This window comes from Eulemur rufifrons, chromosome 24, assembly GCF_041146395.1.
Source record: "Eulemur rufifrons isolate Redbay chromosome 24, OSU_ERuf_1, whole genome shotgun sequence".
Lineage (NCBI taxonomy): Eukaryota > Metazoa > Chordata > Mammalia > Primates > Lemuridae > Eulemur > Eulemur rufifrons.
In genome coordinates, this window is record NC_091006.1 from 10,973,008 (window position 1) to 10,996,705 (window position 23,698).

The following is a 23,698-nucleotide window of genomic DNA, read 5'->3' on the forward strand; positions in this document are numbered from 1 at the left end:
CTGGCCTCAAGCGATCCTCCCACCATGCCCTCCCAAAGCACTGGGATTACAGGCTTGAGCACCGTGCCGGGCCACTCTTGGTCCCTTTTAGGTTGGCTTCTCTCCTGCCCCTTCATCTGTCATTGGCCATGGTTAGGTCACAGGCCCAAGCTCGGGCCACCAGGGGCAGGCAGAGAGTTGACCAGCCCTCCATAGCACAGGGTGGGGACACCTGCCTCCCACCTGCAGGGGATGTCAGGTGCTTGGCAGCCAAGGGGACAGATGTGTGTTGGTTTCTCTGTAAGTCTGTGTGTGTGTGTGAGTTAGTGTGACTGTGACACAGGCTGACAGGAGCCCAAGACCACACCTTGACACCTTGAACCCAGCAGACCTCCCCGAGGCTCTGCCAGGAACCGTTCTCAGCAGGCTCCCAAACTTTGGACGTGGGTCTTGGTATAATCCCCACATATTGGGGACTTCCAAATACAAGGTCACCAGCTTCTCATGTGGCCAAAAACCAATGAATGTAAAGCAAATAAAAACAAGACCCAGGTGAAGAAAGGAAAGCACAAAGCCAGAGAGTGGGCGGGACAGCCCTGCAAACGAAAAGGCGCCTTTTAACTGGATTACGTTCAGGTTCAGGTAAATTCCGCCTCCTGACATAACTGTCCCCACCCGGTGGAAGTCAGGCGGGCATCATTCCGGGGCTGATGCTGGGGAACAAGATGAAACCAAATTTTCATCCCATTTCCCAGAAGAGGAGTCTGAGGATCAGAGAGTTTTCGTCTCCGAAGAAGAGCTGGAACCCCTGGGCAGACCCGATCTCGCACCTTGAGGCCACTGTGTCCCCTCGCTGCACACCTTCCCCCGCAGTCTGACATGCTCTAGTCCCCCAGAGAGGAACGCCAGAGATTCCCGGAGATGTGAACGGGTTCTAGAACGGCTGGGAGGGAGGAATGAATGAGAGTTCCAGAGACAGACGGTGGCCCCCTCCCCGCCACCGTCCAGGCCCCGCGGGACAAGACCAAGGACTTGGAGTCAGGCCATGCGAGCTGCGGCGCTCGTGTTCCCCACCAGGGGGCGCTCCAAGACCGCTGGCGAAAGACGCCGACTTCGCCGCTTCCTGAGCGCGCAGGTGCAGGCAGAATCACGTGCCCGGATTGATTCCGCTCTGAAGCGGGGAGATGCGATTCAATACTGATTATCACAGTAACCAGCATTTCTATAGCTCTCGCTTTAGTCCAGGCACTGTTTGAAGCACTCAGATTGTTTTAACGCAAGTTTAGTTGCTCTTATTGTGCACGTTTTACAGTTGGGGAAACCGAGGCTGAAAGAGGGGACATGACTTGTCCAGGGTCACACAGCACTGGAATCTGAACCCAGGCCGACTGGTTTGACTCAAAGCTCGTCCATGTGATGCCACAGTCTGTGACTGGACAAGCCCCACTTGTTGCCCCTCCCCCCACAACCCCAGGCAAGGGGGGAAGCGGATTGTGGGACCGAGGGCCTGGGGAGCTGGCCAAGGACAAAATGGTCTCTACACACACGTCGCCAGCCCCACCGCGGTCACGGTCAGGTGCGGGGTAGAGTGGCAGTGACCGGCAGCTGATGAATAACCTTTACTGGACTAGCTGAGGGTCGGGTTGTGTTCACCCGCAACGAGGCTCCATTCAAGCCGGGGCACATCGCAGCCTCTTCCATCTTCCTGATGACTCTGAGAGAATGTGACTTTCAGGTGTGTAAATGGCTGCACCGAGCAGTAAGTAACCAGCCCCAAATCCTAAGGAGCATGAGGACTGGGGGATGGGGGTGGGAGTGAGCTGGGAAAGCCCACTCCAAATACCCCTCCCCTGCTGTGCCCTTTCTGTGTCTCTTGTCAACCCCTTTGCTTCCCCCTTCTCCTATCTGGGACTGGAGGCCGGAGAATGTCCCCACCTGTCTCCCTCCTGGGACAGACCAGGCAGACTCTCTCCTCTATGTCTGCACTCTGTTGTTTCTTGCTTTTGTGATAGTGAGTGGCTGCTGGGCTGGTCTAGATAAAGGCTGATTTGGAATCAAGACTTTGGTCTTTTGGGGCGACTGCTCTGATAACTCAGTAGGTTTGAAAACACAATCCCAAAGGCTGGATTTGGGGACTGGGCCCTACAGGCACCATTTAAATTCTCTTTGGGTTAAAACCAGTGGACCCCCTTGCTGCCATCTTCAGGTTACCAAAGTGTCCGTTCCGTATCCGAGCTCTAGGTGATGCTCGTGCTAGGGTGGGGGGCAGAGATGGTGCGTCCCTTCTGCAGAGAAACAAATCCAGACTCCAGGTCTCTTCTGTCTCAGCCGCTGCCAGATGGCGCTTTGGTGCGCTGTCTCCAAAGATGGCCGCTATCAATGCTTCGCTTCTCTGTGGGCACCTGGTACTTCCCCCGTCAAGAGATTAAATGTTTCCCCTCCGCTTGAACCTGGGCTAGCCTTATGCCTTGGTTTCAGTTGGCTTGACCAACAGGTCAAGTCCCTTGAATGACTCCTCTCCCTAAACCTGCTAATGGCTTTCTGTGTCACTAAAGATCAAAGCCCAAGTCTTTTTTTTTTTTTTTTTTTTTTTTTTGAGACAGAGTCTCACTCTGTTGCCCAGGCTAGAGTGAGTGCCGTGGCGTCAGCCTAGCTCACAGCAACCTCAAACTCCTGAGCTCAAGCGATCCTCCTGTCTCAGCCTCCCGAGTAGCTGGGACTACAGGCATGCACCACCATGCCCGGCTAATTTTTTCTATATATATTTTTAGCTGTCCATATAATTTCTTTCTATTTTTAGTAGAGATGGGGTCTCGCTCTTGCTCAGGCTGGTCTCGAACTCCTGAGCTCAAACGATCCGCCCACCTCGGCCTCCCAGAGAGCTAGGATTACAGGCGTGAGCCACCACGCCCGGCCCAAAGCCCAAGTCTTTATAATGGTCTAGACCTGTTTTCTTCAATGCGGTAGCCACTATTCACATGGGTGATTTCAATTTCAATGTAATTAAATAAAAGTACACATCCATGTCCTTAGTCACACTAGCCAGCTTTCCAATACTCAAGAACTACACGTGGCCCATGGCTACATTGAACAACGTTGATGTCAGCCATTTCCATCATGGCGGACAGCTCTCTTGGACAGCTCTGATCTACACGCTCTGCCCTGACTTTATCTCTCATTTCCCACCAGCCTCTGGGTGTCTGCGGGGCTTCAGCCATCCAGGTCTCAAGGACCTGGGCATATTCCTACCTCAGGGCCTTTGCACTTGCTGTCCCTGCTGCCTGGAGAGCCCCTCCCCAGGATATTTGCATGGCTCCATCCTTCACTTCCAGGAGAGGGTCTTTCTTCAAGTGTCACATGGGGGGAGGGGTTATTCCCCGACCACTTATTAAAAATGTAACCCTTTCCCCACACCCTCACTTGAGTTTTCAGAGGTCTGCTTGGCCCTGGCACACTCATTTGCTTCTCAGTAGCACACGACTGTACTTGTCAGAGTGGTTAATAGAGGATATTGGTGACAATCAGGAAGTGCAAAAAGAGGGAAGTCAGGGTGTCCAGAGATTACTAATGCAGCAAGCTGCTCGGGCCCCAGGGCTGGAGGAGCCACGTGGGAAATGCCGCTGCGCAGAGCCCGGGTCGCCGCCCTGCCAAGGTTCCACGCTTGGAGCCTATTTGCTTGAGGAGGGACACAGGAGCCCCTGGTTCACCGCAGTGGCTGTCGCTCTGCTACCCCCAGATATCGACTCCTTCCTCGCGCTTTCCACCTCCCGCCTGTGCCCCATCGGCCGCCGCCGCAGCAGCAGCCCCTGGCTCAGGACTCTGGGGAGGTGGCTGCCTGGTCCTACCCGGTAGGGGACAGGTGCGCGTGGCGGGGAGAGGCGGCAGAGCCGCTCAGGTGCAGCTCCCTGGGGACTGAGTGTGGCCTGTCTTGTTCCCAGCACCGAGCCGGCACGCGATAGCTGCTCAGTTGACATCTGTTGAATGACTAACAGACGGAGCGAACCACGCCCACTGGGTGAGCCAGACCCGGGATGCTCCTGGCGAAGAATGTGCTGGAAAGATTTGGCCCCTGGAAGGAGTGAGCCGAAGGGGGGGGGGGGAGGAGCGTTTGAGGTCGCAGGGGCAGCCGCGTGAAGGCCCTGAGGTCCCGCAGGGAAGCGCCGGGCGCGCAGAGGAGACCAGCACGGCCCTGAAGGCTGAGCCACGCGCTGGGGAGCCCGGCGGGGTGTTGAGCAGGGGACGGGGAGGTTTGAGCTTTCAGGCCGGCCAGGTGCTGGGGACAAGATCGGAGCAGGAGGAGGCTGGGGGCAGGGACCCTCAGGAAGAGGACAGAGGGTGGACGAGCGCGGAGTCGTGGGGATGGCAGGAAGGGGGTGAAGGGATTTGCAGGGAGCCTGATTTGCCGGGACCAGGTGACTGGCGGGCTCAGGTGTGTGTGTGTGTGTGTGTGTGTGTGCGCGCGCGTGCGCACTCGTGACCTCCTGAGCCTGTGTCTGTGTCTCTGTGGGGGTGCGGAGGTGGACAGGTGTATAAGTGTGTGCGTGTCTTTGTTTGGCTCTGGGAGAGGAGAGTAGGATGAAGGTAGGAACAGGATGGAGACAGATTTTTACCCCCACTTCCCAGATAAAGCAACTAAGGCTCAGAGAGGCAGGGAAGGGAGCCGGAAGCGGGGTTCGTCTTGAGCCGGGGGCCCCCTCGATCGACCCTCCCCCAGAGGCTGAACCTGTCTCGCGCCCTCCGCTTGTTCAAGCCAGGAGCGTGGCCGAGCCCCGGCACTGCGGGAGGGGAGAGTGGCTGCGGGCCACGCCCCCTCCCGCCGCCGCCCGCCCTGCGGAGGAAGCCTGGGCGCGCTGCAGTGCCCGAATGCCCCGCCAGGGGGCGCCCCAGGCCCGCTGGTTACCATGGTGCGGCGATGGCGCTTCGGGAGGGCTCGACGTGCTCTGGACCTTGGACCTGGTGCCTGGAAAGCGCCAAATCTCCACCAGGGCTTTGAGCGCCAGGCTGCGGAAAGCGGCCTTTCCTGCAGGGCAGCGATTCTCAAAGTGAGGGCCTGAGACCGGGGGCATCAACGTCTCCTGGGAACTAGATACATAATCCCGCCCCCCACCCCGGACCTGCAGAACCACGCTGGGGGTGGGGCCCAGCGATCTGTGTTTTCCGAGGCTCTCCAGGTGGTGGTGATGTGTGACCAGTTTGAGAGCCACTGCCGTGGGGTCTGATTATCTAATCTCTAGGACCCCTAGGGTCGCGGTTGTCAGTCCTGGCTGCACCTTGGAATCACCTGGAAGCTTCAGGAGCCAGCCCTACCCTGCACCATTGCATGTGCGTGCTGGGCACGGACTCCAGGTCATTCCAGGGGTGGCCAGGACTGGGAACCACAGGTCCCGTCAGGGCTGACCTGTGTCGTGAAGAACTGGCCCAGCTGACATAAGGCAGGAATAAGGGGAGGTGACATCTGTTGGGGCTGGTTTGAGCTCGAGCACATCACACCCTCTTCAGTCCCCTGAGCCACGCTGGGAGGCAAGCTCTGCCATGACCCTCCTCCAGATGAGTCAGTGGAGGCACCGAGAGGTTAAGTAGCCAGCCCAAGGTCACACAGCTTGCAAGGGGCGGTGCTGGGGGAAGCCAGGCAGCTGGACTCCAAGCCCCTCCTCATCCAGTCCCCAACCATTTCCTCGCCTCTTGTCACACACGATGGGCCTGGGAGGGGACCTAGAAAGTGCCCCTGTCTTGGGGTGGCATCTCTTGCCTCCATGTGTGTGTTCTGTCATTTTCTCCTTGGTGACAATGAGGGCTGCCTGGTCCAGATAAAGGCTGGTTTGGAGTCAAATCTCTGGGTTTCTGGGGTGTTTGAAACCACAACCGCAGAGGCACAAAGGGGCTGCGTTTGAGGACCGGCCCTGCAGGCAGCATTTGAAACCCCCTTGGATTAAAAATCCCGAAGGGCCCATTACCATCTCATCTCGGGTTACCCACGGGCTCCTCCCCGCCTGCAGCCTCTCTGGATGCTCACGCTGGAGATGCTGGGGACAGGACTGCAGAGAAGGTTGTGTCCACTAAGGGAGGGACAGATTTGCCCAAAGCCTCAGGGCTCCTTAATGGGAGTGTGAGGATAAAAATCTTGTGAGTTGACAAGTGTGTTTCTGAGTATAGGTGTGTGTGTTTGTGCATGGAGGTGGGTGTGTGAATCTGTGCACGCCTGTATGTGTGGCCCAGTGTGTATGAAGCTGTGTGCTTGTGTCTCAGCCATTAGGTGTATATGGGTGCGCGTGTCTATGCGGATGTCTGAATTTGTGTGTGTGTGAGTGGGTGTGTCTGTCTGCACACAGTGTGGGTGTTTATATTGCTCTGTGCTTTTACATGGGCTTGTGTGTGTGTGTCTGTGTGTGTGTGTTTCTGTATTTATGATTGTTAAAACACGGTGTTTAAAAACGTGGGTTAATTGTGAGTTTGTGAATGCTTGTCTGTGTGTGGGCTTATGTCTGTCTATCTGTGACGTGTGAATGCATATATGTGTGTTTGTGAGATGCCTGCATGTGTGTTTCCGATTAGGGGTGTCCGGCACCTAGAACCTCCTCCACAGACAGCTCCAGAGATGTTCCCTGTGTAGTAAAGGGTTAACTCAGCAGACCTGGGCTGCCCAAACCCTGCGCATTCAAAAGAAATAGGAACAGGCCTTTGCCCAGCTCCTTGGGGGTGGGGAGGTGGGGTTACTTCTAAGCCTTTACTTTAGAATACCCTGCCTGCTAAGAGTGTCTGTTTACCTGGGACCTTGGGCCACACCACATAGTTTATGTTAAGGACGTGATTTATGCTGAACACCTGTTTTTGTTTGCCTGGGTCGTGTGGTATCAGTTTGACTCTGGAGGGGCTGGAGACCGAGTTACTAAGGTTAGCCACCCAGGCGGTCCCTGCCTGTATGACCTGTCCCCAGTGAAAACTGGGGACCCCAAGGCTTGGGGGAACCTCCCTGCTTGGCGAAACTCCATGTGTGTTGTCACACGTCATTGCCGGCAGAAGTTAGCACCGTCCATGTGACTCTACTGGGAGAGACAGCCGGAAGCTCGCGCCCAGGCCCTCCTGGACCTGCCTTGTGCACCTCTTCGCTTTGCTGATTTTATTCTCTGTCCTTCACTGTAATAAACAGTAGCTGTGAGTACGGCTGCTTTTCTGAGCTCTGTGAGTCCTTCTGGTGAGTCAGTGAACCTGAGGGTGGTCTTGGGGAGCCCCCTACACCGTCTTCCCAAGCACACAGCCCTGGTGATGAGCAGAGCTGTGTTCAAACACCTGTCTCTTTACCCCTTGTTGGTTGCAGGGCAGAAAGACAGATAGCATTACAGATCTAGGCAGAGGAAGCAGGTGACGTAGGGGAAAAAAACCTTAATCAGTCTTCATTCCCTCGGTTCCAGGATCCCAAAGAGGCGCAGCTGCCAACCCTTCCATCCTATGGTGTTCATAAAAAATATTCTTTGTGTGCGTGTGGCCTTGTCTCTAGGGTGCCTGTGTCCCTAGAGACAGAAGATAATTCAGAATCACTTCTGCTCTTTAAAAAAGTCTCCCAGTTCATTAAAAAGGGAAGACGTGTCAAAGCATTTCAGGCATACCACTAAACGGTGGCATAATTTAACCAGTGACATTTACCAAATGACAGCTTTAAGGCACACAAAACATCACGACACAGTCACCACTGTGCGCGATACAGTTGGGCTCCTGGGGAGTGAGGATTTCTCGCACACTGCAGGCTGGCACGGATCTCCAGGCTCCAGCACCAGGGGCGTTTACCTGTGTTGGCGAAACATCCAGAACCCTGCGTGTGCCCACCGAAAGGAGAGTGGAAGGGGAGCAATGGTCCAACCACAGTATGGGACCTTCTGCAGCCACGAGAGGATGGACCGGAGCTTCCACTGGGCCTTTCTGAGTGACACAGTGCGATGCCAGAAACGTTGTATATACTATGACCCTTCCCCTTTTTTGGTAAAAAGTAAAATATCCCAAAAAACCTCTGTAAGTATCTATATGTGTGTCTGTATTAGGATTTAATGAACAAAGAGAAAACGCGGCAGCCCATGTCGTGCTACAGAGCCCAGGCTTAGGAGCACGGCTAAATCCTGGCTCTGTGACTCGCCAGCTGTGCGACCTCAGGTGAGTTATTTCACTTTTCTGAGACTCAGTTTCCTCAACTGCAAAATGGGGATAATAACAGTATCTGCCTCATAGCATGGCGAGGATATATGTGAAGGGCTTCTAACAGCTCCTGGTACACAACAAGTGCTCAATAAGTACCAGGTATGGGTCATTAACCTGGTTATGTAGGGAGTGGGGGTTACATGGGAGGTCACCCCCTATATGATCGTGTCTCTATAGTCATGTAAAATTGTACGAGTGTGTATAAGAAATTAAATAAAATACATTTTGAAAGGAAAATTATAAGATGAACCTCTTCTGTTCAAGCTTTCGGAATCTCTCTGAGACGGTGAGATACGACCCACAGGTCTGAGCCTGGTTCTGAACCTTCCAAAAAAGCCTTTTCTGCTTAAGGCATTGTAGTGGGATTGAATAGAGTCCTCCAAAAATTCACATCCACTGGGAACCTCAGAATGAGACCTCATTTGGAAATAGGGTGTTTGCAGATGTAGGTAGTTAAGGATCTCTACGTGAAATCATGTAGGGTGGACCCCAAATCCAATATGACTGGTACCTTTACAAAAGAAAGGAGAAGGAGATTTGCACAGAGAGAGAGAGAGACAGAGAGACAGGGAGGACAAGGTCATGTGGAGATGGAAGTAGAGATCGGAGTGACGCAGCCACAAGCCAAGAACACCTGGCACCACAGAGCTGGTATGCTGGTCCCAGCCAACCCCAGAAATGGACTGGCCACCTGGATCCGTTTCCAATGGCTGCTATGGCAAATTATTACAAAACTGAGTTGCTCAAAACATGAAACGTTAAAGAAATATGATATATATTTTGATAACCTGGAAAAAAAAAGACATCAGAGAAAAATATCTCCAAATACAATGAATTTATCCAGGAGTAAGCAGCAAGGATTTGAGGGTGGTATGCACAGCTATGGCAGTCCACAGATGCACCTGGATTTGGGGCTGCAAAGGGGAGCTGTTGTTGGCAAAAAGAAGTTCACATAAGCTGCTTGAAACAGAGCTCGTTGGTTTTGGAGGCCCAAAGCCAGAGTTGGCATCCGGTCATTGGAGTGGCGATGTCGTCACTGGGCAGGTGTTCTTTGGAGAGCACCTGTCAGGATTGCTGCGATCCTAAAGAGGGAACTTCTTGTGGGGTTATTTTAGAAAGTCCTGGAGGCAGTCTTTATCTCAGACATGCAAGCACGAGCTCTCGCGCTTTGGTTCTCCTGGCTCTAATTTGTCTGGGTCTGACGAGAGGTGATTTTTATCCTGGGATCTGCAACTTTCCCAGTTGTGTCAGACGGTGATCATTGCTGCAGAGAACAATAAAGCTGGAAGGTTGAACAAAAGGAGCTGAGCGGTGCAGCCACTATGGAGAGCAATATGGAGGTTCCTGAAGAAATTAAAAGTAGAGTTACCATATGACTCCGTAACCCCTCCTCTGGGAGTATACCCAAAGGAAATGAAATCACCACCGCGTATGAGATATCGGCATTCTCATTGTCACTGTGGCTTTATTCACAATAGCCAGGATATGGAAACAGCCTCAGTGTCCACGATGGAGAAATGGACAAAAAAACTGTAATACACACACAAATATTATTCAGCCTTAAAAAAGGAGATCCTGCCATGAGTGACAAGATAGATGAACCTAGAGGACATTGTGCCAAGTGAAATTAGCCAAACACAGAAAAAAAAATACTGCATGATCTCACTTATAGGTGGGATCTAAAAAAAAAACCAAAAACCCAGCATGAATACACATAAACAGAAAGGACTAGAATGGTGGTTCCCAGGGGCAGGGGGACGGAGGAAAGGGACTGATGGAGGTAAGGGGAACAGAGTCGCAGTTCTGTAGGATGAATAAGTCCAGGGATCTAATGGACAGCACGAAGACCTATAGTTTAAAATATTGTACCCTGGAAATTTGTTAAAAGAGTAGATTTTAGGTTCTTTTGCCACATGCACACACGAAGGTGACTGTGTGAGATGTGGATATGTTAATTTGCTTTTCTCTAGGTTACCTTATTATAAGAATACAGTATATAATCACATAATACACAAAATATGTGTCACTCAACTATTTATGTTATCAGTAAGGCTTCTGATCAACAGTAGGCTATAAGTAGTTAAGTTTTGGGGGAGTCCAAAGTTATACATGGGTTTTTGATTGTGTATGGGGTCTATGCCCCTAATCCCCGCATTGTTCGAGAGTCAACTGTACATATGTGTATTTGTTTAATATTGCTGCTATAACAAATTGCCACAAACCTAATGGCTCAAAAGCAATTCAAATTTATGATCATACAGTCCTGGACGTCAAAATTCTCAAATGGATCGCATGGGGCTAAAACCAAGGTGTTGGCCAGACTGTGATGCTATTGGAGGCTCTAGGGGGGATTCCGTTCCCTGGTCTTTTCCAGCTTCTAGAGGCCACCCGCATCCTTTGGCTTGTGGCCCCTTCCTCTGTCTTCAAAGCCAGCAGAGCAGTATTTTCCAATCTCTTTCTTTTTCTCTCTCTCCTCTTTCCCCTCCACTCATTGCCCCTCCTCCCATAGGTATTAACTTCCTCTACCTACTTCCAGATATTTTTAATGCATATAAAGTATATATGAATGTATGTATAGTAGCATTCTATACACACTGATGTGTATGTTGCTTTTTTCACTTAATATTGTACCTTGGACTTCTTGATCAGTACATAGAGACCTTCCTCATGCTTTTATACAGTTGCATAGTATTCCACTGTGTGAATAGGCCATATTCATTTGAAACCAGCCCCCTATTATTAGACATACAGGTTGTCCTCCATATTTTGTTGCTCTTGTATGATCTCCAATTTTCTAGCCTTCTTGGACCATCCTGCTTTTCAACAACCAAATAAAACATTTAAAGCTACATCCCAGGCTTGTGGGAAATGTGTAGATCTTAGAGAATTCCTAAGGAGTGTCACCCGTCTGGTGGACTCTTCCCTTCCAGTTCCACGCCTGGGTTGTGGATGCCCAAGACCATTCCCAGGTTTGATATGCAGGCTTTGTCCAAGCCACGCCCTGATCTCCCCGGAAAAATCCCATCATGTGAGTAATAAACTTTTTGATACCCATTTGGTGTGTGTAGCGTCATCAGTCTCGACAGCCCAACCGATTTGGGGTGAGTGGTTGCTTCTGCCCTCCCAGGAACAACCGCAAAACCACCTCTCTATTCAAAACGTGTAGCTTGAACCCAGGAGTTCCAGGCTGCAGCGAGCTATGGTGGCGCCACTGCGCTCCAGCCTGGGCGACAGAGCGAGCAGTCCCATCTACTCCGGAGGCTGAGGCAGGGTGGCGGCTGGAGGCTGCAGTACTCCGCGATGGCGCCTGGGCCACACAGCAGACCCGGTCTCTCAAAAACAAAAACATGTACTTATCCGGGAATACGATCCTGTCTGTAATAACCGGACGCAGGATGTCACAGCAGGGAGGGAGTTAACGGACATCTAAGGCGGAGCTTCTCAAAGTGTGTTCCGCGGGGCAGCAGCCAATGGCTCCCGGCACCCCTGCAACAACTGGCTCAGAGCCCAGATGCAGGATGACTCTTCTCAATCTTGGCTACACTTTAGAACCACCTGCGGGCTTTTAAAAAGTTGGGATGCCCCGGCCCCACCCCCAGAAAGTTTGATGGTGTTGGTCTGGGATGTGGCAGGGACACGAATAATTCTAAAAGCCTTCCAGATGCTTCTAACCCAAGCCAGGGCTGCGAACCATTTCTACGCCCATCTCCCCATTCACGTGCAAGGAAATTGGGGAAGGAACTTGCTGTGGTTAAGGGGTTAAGTTGGCGACAAAGCAGGCACAGAAACCAGGAGTCCTGATTCCCACTCAAAGCTTCTTTTCATCACATATGGGCCCCAAGTCCTGTTGTCGTTATTTTATTATCATTATTATTATTATTATATGCTAGGGGAGGACTGATGTAGCTTACTTTAAAGGTTTCCATTTACTTAAATTCATTTTTTTATAATTTTTTAAAAGTTGTATTTAAAGGCGCGAGCCACCACGCCCACCTAATTTTTTGTTTCTATTTTTAGTTGACTGGCTAATTTTTTTTTTCTATTTTTAATAGAGACGGGGTCTCGCTCTTGCTCAGGCTGGTCTCGAACTCCTGACCTCAAGCGATCCTCCCATCTCGGTCTCCCAGAGTGCTAGGATTACAGACGTGAGCTACCGCGCCCGGCCTATTTACTTAAGTTCAATACTTTGAATTAAAACCAATATTCTAACTTTACGAAGCAAAATGGTCTACAGTAAAATGTTAATGGTGTATGTGATGGGTGATCGTTTCCTCATATTTATCAAGATTTTCTTCACTTTATATATATATTTTGAGATGGGGTCTTGCTATATTGCCCAGTCTGGACTCAAGCTCCTGGGCTCAAGTAGATCCTCTCACCTCAACTTCCCCAGTAGCTGGATTATAGGCGCAAGCACCACCCTGCCCAGCTGTCAATGTTTTCTGTAGTAACACACGTTACTTTTATAGTCAGATAAAGAATGTCCTATATACGTGGCATTGGGGTGGAAAAAAACCAAAAACAAGTAGACTAAGTAGAGTGGGATGGACGTGGAGTGTTTTGATGGAAATGCTGGCTCTAGCCAGGAAAACAAAGAAAAAGAAAAATGTACAAATGATTCATTCTCCTTTCCAACCTCTGAGCTAAACACCTTCCCCCAGGGTGAGTGGGTGGCTCTGAAAAGCAGCCTCTTTGCTGCATAGACCTTGTTTCAGTTGTTACGATGACCCCTTGGTCTTAATGTCCCACCTCTCCTGTTTCCTTGCGTTTAGGGTTTAAATATAGGTTATTTTTGTTCCCTTTCCATGACCTCCTCCTCCTCCAGGCTCACAAGAGAATATGATCTCCCTCCATAATTCATGGTGATAAACTCCCAGTTATGTTTATTAAATTTGGTTTACCAGTTGTCTTTCTGCTGTGTCGCCTCTTTGAGTGGACATTTATAACTTTTATCAAATATAAATGTAATATATATTTAGAATTCAAGGAATATAACACACACCTTTTTTTAAAAAAAATAAATAAATAGAATAGTTCATTCTCTTTATTTTTTTCTTTGGCTAAGAGCTTCAGACAAAAAGCACAATTAGTCACCCGCCGAGACTGTGTTCTCACCACGTGACATTTTCCAGGCACCAGGAAGAAATGTGATCAACCCCCACCACGAATGACAGGACCTTCACCTGACTGTGTTTTGTGAATTTCATTTGCGAGTCTTTTAAGAATGTGCATTTGTACTGCTGGGTTCAGGTTTTCAACTATAGAACATTCTAGAAAATAGTTATAATATTTATTTCACTGCTATCACCTGGAATGCCTGACTTTTTTTTAAAAAATATTTTTTAAAATGGTGGCCTACATAACACACATACAGAACTATGCCCTAAACACACACATACTGTTTAACAAATGCTTTTATAGCAAACTCCATGGTAACTACCACCCCATCGAGAAATCCTCCTCCCCACCCCAAACCCTCCCCGTCCCGGGGGTAAATAATCTTCTGTTTTGTGATAAATACTTCTTTGCTTTTCTATAGACATGTATGTTTATTAACAAACTATAGATCTCTCAAAATAGAAGAGCTGATTATTTTTGAGCTTGATATTAATGCAGTTCTACTGGATGGATTATTTTGCTGCGTGGCTGTTTTTTTTTTTTAGGAAAAAATAAATCAAGAAAAGAAGAAGAACGTGGGGCCTCTCAGTTTCCTGGCCACAGTTCCTCACTTGGAATGTTTTTCCCTGCCTGCACAAAGTGGAGGCAGCTGCTAGATTTGTTTTTCAGGAGAAAATTCAGAGCCTGCAGCTGTGGCTGGAACCCGAGCCCCAGCTCAGATGAAAACACATCCCTTCTCCCTCCACATAATCCCCAGGTCGTGTTGGTTATTTCCAGAGAGGGAGAGAGAACCAACTCAGAACAGCCCAGAATACGGTTGCCAGGTTTGTGGTCTCAAAGCACTGGGCTTTATTTTAGACTTCTGTGCAATGAAAATGTGCAAACCAGACACTATGTCTTTTGAAAAACATCATATACTTGAATCCAAGCACCGTAGAGTTCTGTAGGGCACTACCCACCAACCCTTCCCAGCTCTTTATTTGAAATAGCAAAAAATTGGAAACAACCTACATATCCATCCATGGGGAGGGGAATAGGTAATTAACCTATGGCAGTGGCTGCCACAAGTTATTGTGACCACAATCCATGATAAGAAATACATTTTACTGCGACCCAGGAAACACACATGCACGTATATATAATAGGAAATAAAGCTTTATAAACTAACACAAGATGGACTCAGATATTTTGTGCTGTATGCTGTTGTTTTTGCAGGGGAAAATTGTGAAAGACCTTGAAATGTATCAAAAAGATAACTGGTGTCTTTGCTGGAAATTTAAGGTGTTTGGCACATCCTTCCAGCTTTGCTGATTCTATGGGGTCTCTGAGTCTTTGAGCTATTTGCACCCCTGGAAATTGTAGATAAAAGCGATGCAAATGATCCTTGTCCACAGACATGTAAGTGAATTTTATCTGGTGGAGGTTCATCTGATTTCTGTCTCCCACCGTGGGAAAAGCCAGTTTTCTATACGTTAAGGAAATTCATTTTAGCATTCCTAATGGCCTGTGTGTGTGTCTGCTCTTTGGATTGTCCCTTTAAACTGGTTGTACTATCTCCAGTTAGTTGATGAGTTAAATAAATGACACACATCCAGTTTGTATTTGTGTCAACCTAGAGGGGTGCTGGACCCAGCTTGAGGGGAGGTCAGGGAGGGCTTCCTGGAGGAGGAGGCAAATAAGCTCAGACCAGAAGGACAAGGAGGTGTGATCTAGCTCAAGAATGACCAAGGCTTTGCAGAGAGAAACTTGCCAGGCTAAAAAGTATTCATACATGTTTGTGGTGAGGCTACCAGGGAGCAATGGGGTCTTTTGAAAACGTGTGTGGGGGCGGGGCTGGTGTGGGTGATGTAAAGAAGTGTGAACTGTGAATACTCCGACCTCCATGAGGCACCTGAGCTCAGAGAAAGTGTTGTTGGGATGTTTCCAGCGAATGGCCACCCACAGTATTGGTGGCCACATGGAGGGACTGGCTTGTTGACAGTCATTAGAAAAATCTCCCTCCAAGGTCATCGGGACTAATGTCCCTCCTTTATTCTGACTGCCTTCCAAGAGCTACAGACAGAGACAACCTGATTGGTTCTTATTTTTTCAAAAGAGAGTCTGTCTCACTCTCTGGCGTTAACTGGAGTTGCAGTCGTTATCCAAGTGAACTGTTCCATTTCCCATCCAATACAGTTAATAGAATAATGTAGTCTTGTAAGTCATAGTACTTTAAACCACTAAGTCTGGGGGTTGTTTGTTATGCAGCAGACACTAACTGATACGCTAATAAATCAACGTGATATGACCGTGATTTTTGTGAGTGTATGTGAAGGGTAAACCAGATAGGTGCAGTCTGGTAAGGCTTCTTTGAGGAGGTGACATTTAAGCCAAGACCTGAAGGATGAGAAAGTAACATGTGAAGGGCACAGGGAACATACATTCTCATCTTAAGGTGAGAATCACAGGTCACAGCTGAAAAAGATCTAACTGAACATGCAGATGCTTCAATTCTTAAACTGGGGTGGGGTGGGCAGGCAAAGGGGCATGCAGGTGTTCATTCTAGAACTCTCTATACCTTTTCTCATATAGCTGAAGTATTTAATAGTGACAGTTTTCTAAAGTTAAGAGAATAACAATTATTTAAAAAGAGCACACAGTACATCTTCGTTCGGTTAAAATACTCTAATAAAATAAAGAGGACAGTGTGCCTCTTCTCAATTAATAATATAAATTTTACCTTTTATAAGTTATAGGATGGGATACATTTTATGACAGCAATTTGGATTAAAACAATAAAATCCTGTGGTGTTGCATTTTACTTTCTGTAAACCATGTTAACGACAAAAAAAGAGGACATTTTCTCTTTTTTTTTCCTTTTTAAAGTCTTTATTACAGAAATTTAAAAATATGTACAATCCGGGTGCGGTGGCTCACGCCTATAATCCTAGCACTCTGGGAGGCCGAGGCAGGTGGATCACTTGAGCTCAGGAGTTGAAGGCCAGCCTGAGCAAGAGCGAGACCCACATCTCTACTAAAAAAATAGAAAGAAATTATATGGACAGCTAAAAATATATATAGAAAAATTAGCCGGGCATGGTGGCGCATGCCTGTAGTCCCAGCTACTTGGGAGGCTGAGGCAGGAGGATCGCTTGAGCCCAGGAGTTTGAGGTTGCTGTGAGCTAGGCTGACACCACGGCACTCTAGCCCAGGCAACAGGGTGAGACTCTGGGCTGGTCCGAAGGTAGTGAGTTATCTCACTTGATTGTTCACAGTCAGTTACAGATCGAACCCCTTGTTCTACTACTTTCCCCCCCTCCTCACTACTGCATTTGACTAGTCTAAAAAAAAAAAAAAAACAACAGCACAAAACAAAAACCAGAGTGAGACTCTGTCTCAAAATAAATAAATAAAATAAAAATATGTACAAAAGTATGATAGTATAGTAACAGTATAAGTCTCCAGCTATAACAATGATCATGGCCAATCTTATTTTATCATTATTTTAATAGTAATTTAAAAAATAGGCCAGGCTCGGTGGCTCATGTCTGTAATCCTAGCACTCTGGGAGGCCAAGGTGGGAGGATTGCTAGAGATCAGGGGTTTGAGACCAGTCTGAGCAAGAGCGAGACCCCCATCTCTACTAAAAATAGAAAAAAATTAGCAGAATGTGGTGGCACGTGCCTGTAGTCCCAGCTACTCAGGAGGCTGAGGCAGGAGGATCACTTGAGCCCAGGAGTCTGAGGTTGCTGTGAGTTAGGCTGACACCATCGCACTCTAGCCCAGGTGATAGAGCGAGACTCTGTCTCCAAAAAAGCAATAAAAAATACAAAATAAATGATGGCTATTTGAAAATAACCTGTGTATTTTAAATGATTACATGAAACGGAGAAATGTATGTGTAGATGCACAGCAGCTGTTGAGATTGGTAATCTGAGGGCTGGAGTGGGGGGAGTGGTGTAATTTGGGGGTGGAGAGGAGGGGGAGGGACAAGTACACACTTAGGAAACTCTGGGGCAAGAAGGAGCTCTCCCAGGACAAGCGGGACAGAACAAGCCAGGATGAGCCGCAGACCCACCGTGGCAGGTTATTACAACTTACTCAGGAGAGGAAATCTCAGCAGGAGCCCAGGGACCCCTGGGCCTTCTTTGGGTTCAGTATTTACGGAAACTGTGGGTTCTCATTTAAAATACACAGCGGGGCAAAATAAAAGCCCAAAGACAAAACAGAGAGGAAGAGGATGGAAGGGTAACCCTAAACCCGAAGTGCAGGGATGGATGGGAGGGTTGGGGCTGCAGGGATGCGTTGTCATGGAAACCACAGAGCAAGGCACTGTCAAGAAAGCCACAGCAGCACATGTTGCCATGGGAACCACAGTACTGCATGTTCTCAGGGAAACCACAGTAATAACCCCTATTAAGGGTGCTTCAAAACTGTTTTTAAATCTCCTGGGAATAGGGGGGCTGCTTAGTGGGAGTGGGCAGACAGCTGAGTCCATGTAACACACAGATGTATGTCCATATGTATACACACAGACGCACATACGTGAATGTATATGTTTCTATATCCCTTTTTATATACAAACAAATAGTAAAATTTTCTCTCTCAAATATTTATCTCATGTATTTTGGAATGCATGGTATATATGTACGTACATACAACATTATGCAATGCATTTATTTTAAATATTTTTATAACTCAATTTTTATCTGTAGTTTTCAAGTTCTTCATATTCTTATTCATACACGTTAAAACCACCTAGATTAGAAAATAAAATATTAATTTAGAAAGATTGTTTCCTTCGGCCCCATGCTGCACTGAAACAGTTTAATTCAAAAGCTTCATTGCCGTCTTCAATGCCCGAGTCTTCCGACCATCCTTAGATCCACCTGGAAAATCGCAGTTTTGAGGACCTCAGACGCGTCACTTCTGCCTGTGTTATTTATGATATATTTGGTCAAATTCAAATATGACGCTGGCTGTGGGAAATTTCATCCCAAGCCACATCTGCCACTTTGCAGCTTAACCTCTTATTGTTAATAAAGCATCTTTGTTTATTTTTAAAATTCTGGAATATTCCAAACCCAGAGCCAAGAATAGAGAATTATCTCATCAGCCCTCATGTATCCCCTGCCATTGTTTATCAAATATTAATATTATGCCCTATTTGTTTACACCTCTTTTTAAAAAATTACAGTCTAGGGCTGGGCGAGGTGGCTCACGCCTGTAATCTTAGCACTCTGGGAGGCCGAGGCAGGAGGATTGCTCGAGGTCAGGAGTTTGAGACCAGCCTGAGCAAGAGCAAGACTCCGTCTCTACTAAAAATAGAAAGAAATGATTTGGACAGCTAAAAAAAAATAATATATATATATATATATATATATAGAAAAAATTAGCCGGGCATGGTGGCGCATGCTTGTAGTCCCAGCTACTCAGGAGGCTGAGGCAGGAGGATCGCTTGAGCCCAGGAGTTTGAGGTTGCTGTGAGCTAGGCTGATGCCACGGCTCTCTAGCCTGGGCAACAGAGTCTAAGTAGCCTGTGTCCCACCCCTCCAATCCTATTTCCACTCTTTTTGTCCCTAGAGATAGTCACTTTGAGGATTACTGCATTAAAAATTCCAGTATTTATCAAAATCCAGGGTCTATCATTCCCTTGCATGCCAAAATAAATTCCTGTATAATTTCAGAGAACAGTCAGCTACTAGCTTGTTCAACTGGCTACTCTACTTCTGATTTCTGATGCTAAATGCTGAAGGAACAAGACCTTTTTTTAACCGGCTTTGGTAATGGTGATGTGTGACTGAATTCCCATGCTTTCCTTTCTTACTAAAAGTAACTCACAGAAGTGGAAGATTTATCTCTTCTTCAACTCTTGAAACAATTCCAGGAAGTGAAACTTTGTGCATTGCTTTATAAAGCTGCTTTGGGGAATCTTTTCAGGAGAAGACTTAAGATTTTTGCTCTCGTTTCCTGTTGTAGTAATGCTCTACCAATCATCATCAATTCTTGCTGCATTCCACCTTTGCAATATCTCCCAATTATCTATTGCCGCATAATAAGCCACCCCAAAATGTACCATAGAACAACTGTTGCCATAGAACAACTGTTTTGTTATACTCATATAGATTCTATGGTCAGGAATTCACAAGGGTTTAGCAGTGATGGTTTGTTTGTGCTACACGATGTCTGGGACTCAACTTGGAAGTTGAAAACAGTTGAGGGCAACTCAAATGGTTGAGAGCTAGAATCGTCTGTAAGTTTCTTCACTCATGTGTCTGCTGCCTGCACCGAGATCCTTTGAAGGCTGGGCTCAGTTGGGAAGTGGTGACTGAAGCACTGACATGTGGTTTTTACGTGTGGCTTGGGCTCCCTCACAGCATGGCAGCCATACGATAGTTGAACTTCTTACTTGGAAGCTCAGGGATCCAAGAATGAGAGTGTCCCAACCAAGGAGGAAGAAGGTGCATGGCCTTCTCTAACCTGCTCTGAGAAGTCACTTAGCTCCCCTTCCACCACCCTCTAGGGGTTCATTTTCCTTCAACCACTATTGGTTAAAGAAGTTAGAAATCTGCTCAGATTCTAGGGTAGGGACATACATCCCCACTTCTCAATAGGTGTGTCAAAGAATTTATGGACATATTTTAAAACCACTGCATAATCATATACATTCATTCAACTGATTGAATTTCAACATATAAACTACATGAAATTTTAAAACTCTATTTATAGCTAGAGTGTTTATCTTTATTGAGATATTTAGAAGTGAATATTGATTGAGGTGTTAATTTGAATGACATGGGTTTTTCCTGTTTGTTCCCCACACACACAAACATTGATCACACCCAAGTTTAGGGATGCCAGAGATGACCGTGAAATAGGCATTCCACTGTTTGGCCTTGCAAAGGCCAATTCCAAAGCTGAACCCACAGAACAGATTTTGGTTGAATACCATGGCTACAATCGTAATTCAGTGCATCTTTCATATGTGATCTCTCTGAATCGTCAAAATTTCCTAATCATGAAGGTTTTATTAGCATTCCTATCGTGGAAAGAAGGAAGGAACTCAGTAACTCACTTGTCTAAGATCACACAGCTAGAAAGCAGCATTGCTGGGCGTATCAGTGAGGCCCTGGCAGGGAACAGATGGCAACTCAAACAGAGTCACATAAAAGTGCTTTTTAATTAACTGCTAACAAAGGTGTTGTCCATGGGCAGCAAGTTCAAGAAACCAACAAGGAAAGGTAAGGCGCCATCTGTAGGCCTGGGGGACTGGGGTGGGGGAGGATGGGGAGAAGTTTCTAGAATTTTCTGGAAATTCATGGAAGAACCCGGGAGCAGGAGCTGGAGAAGGCTGCCTAACAGGACCTGTGGCTTTTGTAAGGGGTGTCCAGGGGCATTAAAGCCGCTCTTTCCTCCTGCCCCATCCCCGAGGCCCACAGGGAGTAAAGGGTGGAAGAAGGGGGCCTAGGGGGGGCGATCGGAGAATACCCAACCCCCTGGCTCGCTGATCACGTGCACTGCCGCACTCCCACCGGCACCCATGCTCAACCGCAGAGCCAACTTGCGGGCCACGGTCAGTCTTAGCAACCAGCGGTCGGTTGCCATGGAGACCTCGAGACCTGCGCGGCCCGAAGACGCGGAGCCGCGGCGCGGGAGCAAGTGCGCAGGCGCGCGCTGCGCCGCCAGCCTCCACTCAGCGCAGCTGCCGGGATCGAGGCGGGACGCCGCGTGACCTGCCCGGCCTGGAGCGGGGGCGGACGGCGGCTTCTCGGTTCCTAGTGCCCGGAGCGGCAGCGTCGGGTGGCCGGAGCCAGCGCCTGGGGAGCGGCTGCATCCCAGCGGCCTCTCCTTGGCCTGGCTGGCCGGTCGGAGGCGGGGCTGCCGAGTACCAGGTCCGGGGGAGGGGCCGAGCGCAGTTTGCGGCAGATTCCCGGACACGTGTGAGCACCCGGGGCCGGCTGGGGGAGGAGGGTCTTGGGAAAGTGCGAGGCCTCCTCCTGCAGGCCAGCCACGGAGGGGGCAGCTGGGATCTCTGAGCTTGGCCGATTTCACGGAAATCTGACCTCATTCTCTTGTGACCTTGCAGGGTTAATGTTTGGGCAGCCCACGTCCCCCCTGTAGACTCTTTAGTGCACGTGAGATTAGATCCGCTAAGTGTCCAAGACCATGGCCATGAACCTTCTGGAAGATTGGTGCCGGGGGATGGAAGTGGATATCCACAGGTCCCTGTTGGTCATAGGCATCCCAGAGGACTGTGGACATGCAGAAATTGAGGAGACATTGAATGGGGTCCTCTCTCCCCTGGGCACATACCGCGTGCTCAACAAGATCTTTGTGAGGGAGGAGAATTCCAAGGCTGCCCTCATCGAGGTAGGCGAGGGGGTGAATCTGAGCGCCATACCCCGGGAATTCCCAGGAAGGGGCGGTGCCTGGAGAGTGGTCTGTAGAGACCCCACCCAGGATGCTGAGTTTTTAAAAAACTTGAACGAATTCCTGGATGCCGAGGGGCGCACCTGGGAGGATGTGGTCCGCCTGCTCCAGCTCAACCACCCCGCGAGGTCCCAGAACCAGAATCAAACCTCAGAGAACTGGGCGGAATCTTTGGGTGTGCTCTTGGGCGCGGTGGTGCAAATCATTTTCTACATGGATGCTGAGATCCGCAGTCGGGAGGAAGCGAGGGCTCGGGAGGCTGCTGAGTTCGAGGAGATGACAGCCTGGGCTTTAGCAGCAGGGAGGAACGTCAAGAAGGAGCCAGGGCTGGTTGCAGAGGCGGGCTCTGCCTTGAAGGTGGAGAACCCCAACAACTGGAATGAGGTAGAAAACCAGGGTGATCCTCCCAAGCCTTTGGTTCGCAAGGCTGGAGCTAAGACTCGCTCCAGGAGAAAGAAACAGAGAAAAAACCCCAAGCAGGAACCAGTGCCCTGGAAAAAACCCAAAGGCAACCACTCCAGCAGCTCAGCCTGCTTGGAGGATCCTGGCGCTGAAGGCATGGAGATCTCAGAATCTCTCAAGAGCAACAAAAAGCCCTGCGTGAAGCAGGAGGAGGTGGCTTTGAAGAAGCCCCTGGCAAAATGTGTCTGGAAGTCTCCCAGAGCCCCCCCTCTGGAGGCCCCTGCAGCAGCCGAGAGCTTTGGCGCTGCCTCCGAGTCAGACCAAGATGGCGCCCAGGAGAGCCCCCCAAAGAAGAAGGCCATGGGCTGGGCCTCTGCAAAGAACCCTGCCCCCATGAGAAAGAAGAAGAAGGTGAGCTTGGGCCCTGTCTCTTATGTCCTTGTCGACTCCGAAGATGGCAAGAAGAAGCCGGTGATTCCGAAGAAGGGGCAGGGATCGAAAAGGGATGCGTCAGCTCAGAAGGCCCCTCGCGGCCCGCGGCCCACTGAGTCACCAGCTTCAACGTCCAGGGGGCCGAAGGCCAAGCCAGAAGGCTCTCGTCATGACGCCAATGGTGAGAATGACAGCAGAAATGATTGGGATTGTGTCAACAAGTATAGGAGGTGGGCGGAGCGGAGTGGCTGGTGGGGGCAGAGGAGCCCAAGGGGGTGGCGGGTCAGCAGGGTGATGAGCAGGACCCCAATTCATTGGACACACCAGTTGAGGTTTTAGAGGGTCAGAGCCCGGACCACCATCCTGGGAGCCCCTGAGGGTCAACACTGGGGACACCTAGCAGGCAGGAGGTGGCAAAGCAAACCCACCCACCAGTCTTTTATTGATTAGTGACACTGTAGTCATTCTGTCACTCCATCTGACCGTCTCCCTCTGTACGAATTTAATGCTTTGGGGTTAATGTTGTCTGGCCAGGTATGTGGCTTTAAGGGTGAAGTTTTCTGGAGGCCTGGTCGACGGGGATGGAAATGTTCCAGGACTCAGAAGGTCTTAGGAAGTAAAACGTTTCCTAATGACACCTTCTCTGCTTCCCCTCTTGAGCTGTTCTGATTTATCCACAGAATCCAGAAAGCTTTGATTTGGGGCACCACCCGTACCTGAAGAGTTGAAAGAAGACCAAGGAAGAAGTTCCAAGGCAGGAGCCAAATTTTCTCTTGTCACTGGATGAAACAAGACTTTTGACTCTTTTAGGGACCAGTTTGTAGATATCTGACTCTCAGAGGTAAATGGTAGGTGAGATCTTAGGTGGGGGGTGTGGGGAGGGCGGTATGGCTCTGTGCCCTTCTCTCTGCCAAGCATGCTTTTTCACCTCTTCCTCCACTCACCTTCAGAGGCAGGAGAGTTGCTAAGTGGATTGGGAAAATTCTAGAACATTCATTCCCCTTTATGCATGGGAAGGGTCCCTGTTACACTTAACCATGTTCAGCCTTTCTTCCCAATTCCCTGCTTCCTCCTTGGACTCCTGCATGGTCAGTGACCTCTGCAGGGCCTGGGATTTTGAAAAGCTGGGCGGCCATTTTGGCCCTTCCAGCCTCTCTCCTGTGACCAGCAG

General features: G+C 49.1%; 1 protein-coding gene across 1 annotated transcript; it reads left to right on the plus strand.

The window, feature by feature from the left end:
* The first annotated feature begins 1,024 nt into the window (after window positions 1–1,024).
* PNMA8A (PNMA family member 8A) lies at window positions 1,025–23,261 on the plus strand. Its single transcript, XM_069456910.1, has 9 exons — window positions 1,025–1,130; window positions 1,611–1,714; window positions 2,186–2,205; window positions 3,716–3,838; window positions 4,734–5,021; window positions 20,818–20,922; window positions 21,043–21,155; window positions 21,419–22,708; window positions 23,208–23,261. The coding sequence occupies exons 1-9, from the start codon at window positions 1,025–1,027 to the stop codon at window positions 23,222–23,224; spliced, it is 2,166 nt and encodes a 721-aa protein (XP_069313011.1). The 3' UTR covers window positions 23,225–23,261.
* The last annotated feature ends 437 nt before the right edge of the window (window positions 23,262–23,698 follow it).